We start from the raw sequence: 10285 nt of genomic DNA on the forward strand, positions 1-10285 counted from the left end.
TGGTTGTGGGGTAAATATTCGGCTGGAGACTGGGGAGAACACACTAGCTCTTTAAACTTTGCGAGGGGTGCGAAGCAGACTCCTGCCAAAAGGATTATCCGACAGACTGATCGGTATCTGGGGTTGGTTAACCGAGGAGTAGCAAATACCCACAACTCACGTCTATTCCCCAGTGAAAACAACATCAATGAAGCAGACAGAGTGGAGGCTGAACGCGTCTGTTCTGTAGAAGGGTCACAGCACCCAAAACGTTAAGTCTGCTTTCTCTCTCCACAGATGCTGCCAGACCTGCTGAGCTTTTCCAACAATTTGTTAGCATTTGAATAGCCCTCCATTCAAAATACTCAAGTCACCAGCAAGAGAAACACCTTGTTACCACGAACCAAAGGAATAATGGCAAGATTCAGTAAAAAGAAACAGCAGATGCTGGAAATCTGAAACAAGCACAGAGAAACTCAGCAGGTCTGGCAGCGCCTGTGCAGCGAGGAACAGAGCTAACTCTCCCTCAGTGCTAAAGAACAGCCACACCAGACTCGAAACGGTAACTCGGTTTCTCTCTCCACAGACGCTGCCATTTCCCCTCATCCCTGTCCTGAAAGGTTGGCCCCTATTTTTATAATAGAATCTGGGGTTCTAGACTGCTGAGGAATCATCATCTCCACAGGCACTTGGTACAACATCTTGTAAATTCAACTAGATTTCCTCTCATTCTCTAAACTCCAACAGGTGTCACAACTAGGAGCAGGAGTAGGCCGTCAGGCCCATCGAGCCCATTCCACTGTTCAATAAGATCATGGCTGATCTTTTCACGGACTCCGCTCCACTTACCCGCGCTCTCATCGTAATCCTTGATTCCTTTACTGTTCAAAAATCTATCTTTGCCTTAAAAACATCCAACGAGGTAGCCTCAACTGCTTCACTGGACAGGGAGCTCCTCAGACTCACTGACCTTGGGGTGAAGGTTCCTCCCTCAGCTCCGTCCTAAATCTATTCCCCCCCAGTTCAAGTCGGCCTGAACTGTTCAATCACTCTGCGTAAGGTAAATCCCTCCTCTCTGGAATTACCTGTTCCAACCTGCCTACATTGTTGAATGTTGTCTAAGGCAAAGGCCAGGTCAGAGGCCACAGTGCCCCCTTCCGACACACTGTACCTGCCGAGATGGGGAGGAGGGGATACGATTCAGCTTGGGGGTCACCGTACCTGCTGAGGGGGGGCAAGGGGATGGGAGAGAGGCACACTGTACCTTGTGAAGGGGATGAGGAGGTGGGGGTGACTGTACCTTGTGAGGGGGATGAGGAGGTGGGGGTGACTGTACCTGCTGAGGGGATGAGGAGGTGGGGGTGACTGTACCTGCTGAGGGGGGTGAGGAGGTGGGGGCGACTGTACCTGCTGAGGGGGGTGAGGAGGGTGAGGAGGTGGGGGTGACTGTACCTGCTGAGGGGGGTGAGGAGGTGGGGGGTGACTGTACCTGCTGCGGGGGGGTGAGGAGGTGGGGGTGACTGTACCTGCTGAGGGGGATGAGGAGGTGGGGGTGACTGTACCTGCTGAGGGGGGTGAGGAGGTGGGGGTGACTGTACCTGCTGCGGGGGGGTGAGGAGGTGGGGGTGACTGTACCTGCTGAGGGGGGTGAGGAGGTGGGGGTGACTGTACCTTGTGAGGGGGATGAGGAGGTGGGGGTGACTGTACCTGCTGAGGGGATGAGGAGGTGGGGGTGACTGTACCTGCTGCGGGGGGGTGAGGAGGTGGGGGTGACTGTACCTGCTGAGGGGGGTGAGGAGGTGGGGGTGACTGTACCTGCTGAGGGGATGAGGAGGTGGGGGTGACTGTACCTGCTGAGGGGGGTGAGGAGGTGGGGGGGCGACTGTACCTGCTGAGAGGGTGAGGAGGTGGGGGCGACTGTACCTGCTGAGGGGGGTGAGGAGGTGGGGGTGACTGTACCTGCTGAGGGGGATGAGGAGGTGGGGGTGACTGTACCTGCTGCGGGGGGGGTGAGGAGGTGGGGGGCGACTGTACCTGCTGAGGGGGTGAGGGAAGTGGGGGTGACTGTACCTTGTGAGGGGGATGAGGAGGTGGGGGCGACTGTACCTTGTGAGGGGGATGAGGAGGTGGGGGCGACTGTACCTGCTGAGGGGGGTGAGGAGGGTGAGGAGGTGGGTGTGACTGTACCTGCTGAGGGGGGTGAGGAGGGTGAGGAGGTGGGGGTGACTGTACCTGCTGCGGGGGGGTGAGGAGGTGGGGGTGACTGTACCTTGTGAGGGGGGTGAGGAGGTGGGGGTGACTGTACCTGCTGAGGGGGATGAGGAGGTGGGGGTGACTGTACCTTGTGAGGGGGGGTGAGGAGGTGGGGGTGACTGTACCTGCTGAGAGGGGTGAGGAGGTGGGGGTGACTGTACCTGCTGAGGGGGGTGAGGAGGTGGGGGTGACTGTACCTGCTGAGGGGGATGAGGAGGTGGGGGTGACTGTACCTGCTGAGGGGGGTGAGGAGGTGGGGGTGACTGTACCTTGTGAGGGGGATGAGGAGGTGGGGGTGACTGTACCTGCTGAGGGGGGTGAGGGGGGTGAGGAGGTGGGGGTGACTGTACCTGCTGAGGGGGGGTGAGGGGGGTGAGGAGGTGGGGGTGACTGTACCTGCTGAGGGGGATGAGGAGGTGGGGGTGACTGTACCTGCTGAGGGGGGTGAGGAGGTGGGGGCGACTGTACCTGCTGAGGGGGGTGAGGAGGGTGAGGAGGTGGGGGTGACTGTACCTGCTGAGGGGGGGTGAGGAGGTGGGGGGGCGACTGTACCTGCTGAGGGGGATGAGGAGGTGGGGGTGACTGTACCTGCTGCGGGGGGGGGTGAGGAGGTGGGGGTGACTGTACCTGCTGCGGGGGGGGGTGAGGAGGGTGAGGAGGTGGGGGGCGACTGTACCTGCTGCGGGGGGGGGGTGAGGAGGTGGGGGTGACTGTACCTGCTGCGGGGGGGGTGAGGAGGTGGGGGGGCGACTGTACCTGCTGAGGGGGGTGAGGAGGTGGGGGCGACTGTACCTGCTGCGGGGGGGGTGAGGAGGTGGGGGGCGACTGTACCTGCTGCGGGGGGGGTGAGGAGGTGGGTGTGACTGTACCTGCTGCGGGGGGGGTGAGGAGGTGGGGGTGACTGTACCTGCTGCGGGGGGGGGTGAGGAGGTGGGGGGCGACTGTACCTGCTGCGGGGGGGGTGAGGAGGTGGGGGGCGACTGTACCTGCTGAGGGGGGTGAGGAGGTGGGGGCGACTGTACCTGCTGAGGGGGGTGAGGGGGGGTCCTGTCTTTCCAGATCCTGGCACTATGTTGCCCGTCGCCCCCGTTCCTGTGTAAATGATCTTCAGCATCCTCCAGATCTGCGCCACCTGGTGGCGGCTGAGTTGCCGGGCGACGGCGGCGTTACGGTCGCAGAGTTCAGGCAGGGGCCCTCCGCTCAGGCTGTACCGGGCCGCTGTCTCAGCGAACCAGTCCATGGAGACGGCACCGGGCCGCGTCTCAAACAGGCTGAGGGCGCTCGAGACGTTGGTGAACTGTTCAGCGGGGTCCGGACGCCGGGCAAAGAAGAACGGGTACCGGCGGTCGGCAGCCAGGGCCTTGCGGTGGCTCTCGGCCGAACACAGGCCCTCCTTGACGGCGAAAGCCACGTCCCCAAATAGGCCAAAGCACAGGCCCTCGGGTACAGCCTGGCCTGCTGGCCGCTGGGCATCCTTGAAGAAATGGTGGTAGAGGGTGCTGTCCTTTGAGCCGGACAGCAGGAAGTGGGGATCGTGGCTATGGCGCCAGGCAATGCCAGTGGTGACATCCCGGTGCTCCTCAAACATGGCGAAGGGGACATAGGGTCTGCGGACATCCCACACGTAGATGTTGTGGTCCACCATCATGGAGCAGGTGGCGATGTGGTACCTCCTGTCTGGCCGCCAAAGGACGTGTGCCACGGAGGCGATGGTCTGTACACAATACATCTCCCTGGCCTTGTAACCAGTCAGGTCCCAAACCTTCACCATCTTGTCCCGGCCTCCGGTCACCAGGCAACCCCTGCACAAGAAACAGAAAGAGGCGAAGGCTAGATTCAACCAATAAGGAGCTTGCTGGAGACCTCTAGCTGTACCTGCTCCCTCAACTCAATACGTTACCATTCATTGGGCACAGAGAGCTCCCCACCATACTCTGTGGTTATAGCCGATAAAGACAGAGTTAAAAACTCATTTGCCTTCAATAGCAAAATTTGAGGAGTAACAAAACATGAAGGTGATGAAACTGACTGCAGTGGGATGTGGGGGGTGGGGGGGGGGGAAGAGAGAGTGGGGGAAGAAGAGGGGTGGGGAGAAGAGTGGGGGGGGAGGAGTGTTGGGGGGGAGAAGAGGGGGGGAGAAGAGTGGGGGGGAAGAGAGGGGAAAGAAGAGAGCGGGGGGAAGAACAGAGCAGGGTGGAGATGGGAAAGACAGGGTGAATAGAGAGGGGGAGAAGTGAGGGGGGTGGAGATGAGTGGGTGAGAAGAGAGGGGGGAGAAGAGAGAGGGGGGGAGAAGAGGGGGGGAGAAGAGAGAGGGGGGGAGAAGAGAGGGGGGGGGAGAAGAGAGAGGGGGGGAGAAGAGGGGGGGAGAAGAGAGGGGGGGGAGAAGAGAGAGGGGGGGGAGAAAGAGAGAGGGGGAGATGGGGGATATGGGGTGAATAGAGAGGGGGAGAAGAGGGGAGAAGAGAAGGGGAAGGGGGTGGAGAAGAGGGGAGGAAGGGGGAGAGAAGGGGGAGAAGAGAGGGGGCAGAAGATGATGGGGAGAAGGGGGGGGGAGGAGGAGTGGGGGAGAAGGGGGAGGAGGAGTGGGGAGAAGGGGGGGGGAGGAGTGGGGGAGAAGGGGGGGGGGAGGAGTGGGGGAGAAGGGGGGGGAGGAGGAGTGGGGGAGAAGGGGGGGGAGGAGTGGGGGAGAAGGGGGGGGGGAGGAGTGGGGGAGAAGGGGGGGGGAGGAGGAGTGGGGGAGAAGAGTCGGGGGGGGGGGGAAAGAGACCATCTAGACGTGGTGGCCCCATTCTACAAAGCGAGCAGGGACAGAGGGGTCTGGGAGTTCACAGACATCGATCTTTCAAAAGGTGGTAGGATATACTGAGGAAGTCATGAGAGACGTGTATAGGATCCTGGGCACCGAGTACAAAAACAGCAAGGTTATACTAAACCTTTATAAAGGTCTGGGTGGGCCCCAACAAGAGAATTACCTCCTGACCTGGTTACACTTTAGGACAGATGTGAGGGTCCCTGAGTGGGCAGATGTTATCAGAATGGTTCCAGAGATGAGGGATTGTAAGCTACAAGGGTTAGGTTGGAGACAGTGCGAACAGAGGAGACTGAGGGGAGATTCAATGGAGATGAAGGAGGTCAGGTCTCATTAAGGTAAATGAGGAAAAGCTGACTCTGTTCACTGATGATGCATGGGTAGAGGTGGAGAGGAGAGACCGATTGAACGCTTTGGGAGAGTGATGCAGGGTTTGGATGGGAAGAGACATGTTTTCTTGTAGAGAACACTAATGAGCTGGAACTCGGAGCTCAGGACAGGGTGGAAGTGGAGATGATAAACAATCCATTTAAAAAGGAAATGGTGGGCTTTTGGAGGAAGACAATCACAGGCCAGGAAATGGAACTGAGTGAACTGCTGCTCAGGGAGATAGCATGGACTGAACGGGCTGAACAGCTTCTTTCAGTGCAGTAGGTGACTCAATATAACTAACCAAAGGAAATACATCGCTGTTCCTTCAGTTTTTGGGTCAAAACTCTAGTGACGAGTCTCCCTACACCCACATGGAGTGCAGCGGCTCATCTGGAGGGCAACTAGGGATGGCCAGCAAATGACGGCCAACGCAATGAAGCCCACGTGCCCTGAATAAGTAAATTCCTCCACAACGGAGCAGCACTTTGTGAGGTGGTGCTGACCCAAACGGAAGGGAGGAGTCTCTGAGTACGCTGTCACGTGTACCTGAATGTGTACTTTCACACGCCAGTGTACAAGCACACCTTGTCCTCTCACCCAGACCCTGTCCTACCTGTCATCCGGGTGCCAATCACAAGAGAACACGGGCCCGTTGTGGGCTGTGAACATCCTCTCGCACCGGTCAGGTCTCCGCATGTCCCACAGCTGGACGTTCCCATTCTCAAAGGTAGCAGCGAAGGTGAAGAAATCACGGGCGCTGAAGTGGACATTGCGCACGCTCTCCGACTGACCTGCAGGAGGCAGTTGCAGCACAGTAACATTACAAAGGAGTCCCAGCCTAACAAACCAGGCCAGAGTTATACTTCCCACAAACAACAGGAAGGTGGGCGGTGTGCCTGTGAAATGGGGTCACTGTCATGACATAGAGAGCACAGAGGCCAATTTCTACACAGCAAGGTCCCATAAATAGCAAATCGACAGTCACCACGCTGTCCAGTTTCAGTGACAAACATTGGCCAGATTCCCTTGAAGAATGGGCTCCGGCCCTGAGACCTTTCCCATTGACCTGAGAGAGCAGGCAGTGTGAAAGACAGCACCTCCAATAGGGCTCTGTCGGTACTGCACTGAGGATTGGTACTCACTCGACAGAGCTAACAGTACAAGTCATTGCATGATCAGGATGATCATATTGAGCAGTGGTGGAGGCTCAAAGGGCCGAATGGCCTACTCCTGCACCTATTTTCTATGTTTTGTCTAATTAAAAGAGCCTTTCTGATACATTTAATCCCTGCCCTTCCTCACCGTTGCTTTTACGCAGCATATCAGGAGCACATGGTGATGAGAAACAGGGAGAAATTTCCAAAGCTTGGAGCATGGTCAAAAAAAAAAGTGGGAGAAGAGATTGAAGAAGAGATTACGCTGTCAGAGGGTGGGAATGCTGCAGAAGATTAGAGATAGGGAAGGGACTCCGAAAGATTTGAACGAAAGAACAACAATTTTAAAATCAATCCTTACCCTGAACAGGAACCAGTGTAGATTAATAGAAATCACATGACACCAGGTTATAGTCCAACAGGTTTAATTGGAAGTGCTTTTGTACATCTCAGTCCAACATCATCATCTCCAAATCAGTGTAGATGATCAGTGAGCACAATGAGTGAGGGTTAAACAGGACTTGGTACAAGAGACACAAAGTAAGCATCAGAGAGAGTCCCCAGACAGGATGGCAGTGGAAGAGCTGGGTGTGGACCTGGCAAACACATGGGTGAGAATCCCAGCAGCTGATCAGGCCGGGGCACAGGAAAACGTCACATTGACCGTCACCCAGGAAGGTCAGGAGTCCAACTGCAGGAGGTCAGACGGGAATCCAAGATTGTTGTTGAGGAATCACTAACATTTGGAACCGAGGTGGGGGAGATCAGGGTAACACCCCTGGGCAATCCACGCTAATGTTCTGGGGACATAGGTTCAAATCCCGTCACGACAGATGGAGTTTAGGTTCAATGTGATCGATTAAATCTGGATTCGAGAGCGAGTCTCAGTGACACTGACCATTGTGTGGTTAGAAACTCCCGCTCAGGTTCACCCATGTCCTTGAGGGAAGGAGAATCTGCTCGCTCTGGCCTACACGTGACTCCAGGCCCAAAGTGACATGGTAGGTTCATAACCGGCCTCTGAAACGGCCCGGAAAGCCGCTCATGGCTAATTAGGGATGGAGTGACACACACAGCCCATGGAAGGAAGGAGGAAGATGATTTTTTAAAGAAGAATGAAGCTTGTGGCGGGCAGCTAAGCACACGGCCAATTGTAAATCTTATATTTCTGTAAACGTGGGACGTTCTCGGTAACTGTTCAGCAGCACATCCATAAGAAATAGGCTGGCAGTTAACACTGTTGCCTCACAGCGCCAGGGGCCTGGGTTCGATTCCAGCCTCGGGTGACTGTACGTGTGGAGTTTGCACATTCTCCCCGTGTCTGCGTGGGTTTCCTCCGGGTGCTCCGGATTCCTCCCACAGTCCAAAAAAAAATGCAGGCCAGGTGAATTGGCCATGCTAAATTGCCCGTAGTGTTAGGTGCATTAGTCAGGTAAATATAGGGTAGGGGGTCTGAGTGGGTTACTCTTTAGAGGATTGATGTGGACTTGTTGGGCCTAATGGCCTGTTTCCACACTGTAAGGAGCAGAATTAGGCCATTCAGCCCATCAAGTCTGCTCCACCATATGTTTCTCGAATCCATTCCCCTACCTTTTCTCTGTAACCCTAGATTTCCCCTTAGCAAACAGGAACTATCTGTCTCTGTTTTAAATACCCTCAATGACATGGCCTCCATAGCCCTCTACAACAATGCACTCCACAGATTAACCACCTTCTGGCTGAAGAAATATTTTTCTTCTTTATTATTCATACAGGATGAGGGTGTCACTGGCGAGGTCAGCAATCATTGCCCGTCACTAATTGCCCAGAAGGCAGTTGAGAGTCAACCATATCGCTGTGGGTCTGGTTCCATGTAGGCCAGACCAGGTGAGGACAGCAGATTTCCCTCCCTCAAGAACATTATTGAATCCAGATGGGTTTTTACCACGGTCGACAATTGTTTCATGGTCATCAGTAAATTCTTAATTCAAGATTTTTCTTTTAATTTGCATAGGTACATGAATAAGAATTTTTTTTTATTATCCCCCCACACTACTGCCTAATAGCAGTAGTACGTATTTTTCCACAGCCCCCATATCGTGTGTGTGCAGGTGTGAGACACAGTGAAGAACGACAAGTGTGTAAATCTTTATTCGATTTCCACCACCAGGAAGATAGGAAAACACCCGAGTCGCCAGTGACAAGCACTGCCCTTCACATCAAAGGGCAATGCTGTGTGATCAAAACAGTGAAGGGGAGGGAAAGGATTAAATCAAAAAAGAGTTGGACGGGGAAATAATACACTCCACTCCCTGTGGCGCCCACCTCTCCCTGAACAACTCCAGGGTGTTGGTGGACACCGCGTGCTCCTTCTCCAAGGACACCCGGGCTCTAACGTAACCCCGGAAGAGGGGCAGGCAGTCAGCCCTAATGACCCTCTCCACGGCCCGCTGCCTGGACCTGTTGATGGCCAGTTTGGCCAGGCCCAGGAGCAGACCCACGAGGAGGTCTTCAGACCTGCCCTCCCTCCTCCGTACCGGGTGCCCGAAGATCAGGAGCGTGGGACTGAAGTGCAACCAAAAGCAGAGGAGAAGGTTTTTAAGAAAATCAAAAAGGGAGTGCAAACGCTCACACCCAATATATACATGTTCCATGGACTCCACGGCGCCACAGAACAAGCAGTTGGGCTGGGAGTCCGTGAACCACCAGAATCTGTGGGACTGCCACGTGCAATACCCTCCACCCCAGATCCCCGACAGAAAGGGGGAGGACTCCCATGTAGAGAGCCCTTCACTGGGGATGGTCCCCACCGCCCGGTGGTAAATGGGCACGCCAGGGTGTGTCCGGGAGGTGGATGAGGGTGTGCAACCGCCCGGTGGTAAATGGGCACGCCAGGGTGTGTCCGGGAGGTGGATGAGGGGTGTGCAGCAGCAGTCTGTACAGGGCCCTCTGTGATACACCCCTGAAAGGGACAAAACTAAAACTCTGGAGACAGCTCAGATTGTGGGGCACAGGCTCCCGCAGGAAGTACAGGACCCTGGGGACAATGTGAAATTCCGTCCGGGCAGGAGTGAGTGCAGACGGGATCCCACCGCACACCTGAGCATCCTCCAACTGGGGCACTACGTGGGGTCGGAGCACCGTCGTTTTAAGGTGCCGAACGGCAGTGGCCATGAACCAGACGTCTACCGCTGCCATGCTCGTTATGTCCTGTGGCAGCGTCCAGCCCAGACCCCCACCATCCAGCACGTCCCCCGCCTCCAAGGCCCTCCCTCCGACAGCCACTCGAAACCACAGTAAGAAATCTTTGGAGAGATAGGGGCCAGGAGTAGGTGGGTGGGATTCGTTTAGTTTGGGATTATGGTCAGCACGGACTGGTTGGACCGAAGGGTCTGTTTCCGTGCTGGAGGATAATGACTCTTAATTGAATTCAAATCCCACCAGCTGAGGGATGACCTTATCGAGGCTTATAAAATCATGAGGGGCATGGATAGGGTAAGTAGACAAGGTCTTTTCCCTCCTTGGGTGGGGAGTCCAGAACTAGAGGGCATGGGTTTAGGGTGAGAGGGGAAAGATATAAAAGAGACCTAAAAAGCAACTTTTTCGCACAGAGTGTGTGAATGTGTACGTGTATGGAATGAGCTGCCAGAAGAGGTGGTGGAGGCTGGTACAATTACAACATTTAAGAGGCATTTGGATGGGTATATGAATAGGTTTGGAGTGATATAGGCCAAGTG

The 10285-nt window shown here is 55.5% G+C and overlaps 1 protein-coding gene across 1 annotated transcript in view; it reads right to left on the reverse strand.

Moving 5' to 3' along the window:
* The window catches only part of LOC140489032 (GATOR2 complex protein WDR24-like), a 42955-nt gene that overhangs the window by 14479 nt on the left and 18191 nt on the right, over window positions 1-10285 (reverse strand). Inside the window, exons 3-4 of the mRNA XM_072588272.1 lie at window positions 6029-6206; window positions 3255-4034 (exon numbers count right to left, since the gene is read on the reverse strand). Of these exons, the coding sequence (XP_072444373.1) occupies window positions 3255-4034; window positions 6029-6206 (958 nt within the window). The remainder of the gene's footprint in view (window positions 1-3254; window positions 4035-6028; window positions 6207-10285) is intronic.

This window comes from Chiloscyllium punctatum, chromosome 18, assembly GCF_047496795.1.
Source record: "Chiloscyllium punctatum isolate Juve2018m chromosome 18, sChiPun1.3, whole genome shotgun sequence".
Classification (NCBI taxonomy): domain Eukaryota; kingdom Metazoa; phylum Chordata; class Chondrichthyes; order Orectolobiformes; family Hemiscylliidae; genus Chiloscyllium; species Chiloscyllium punctatum.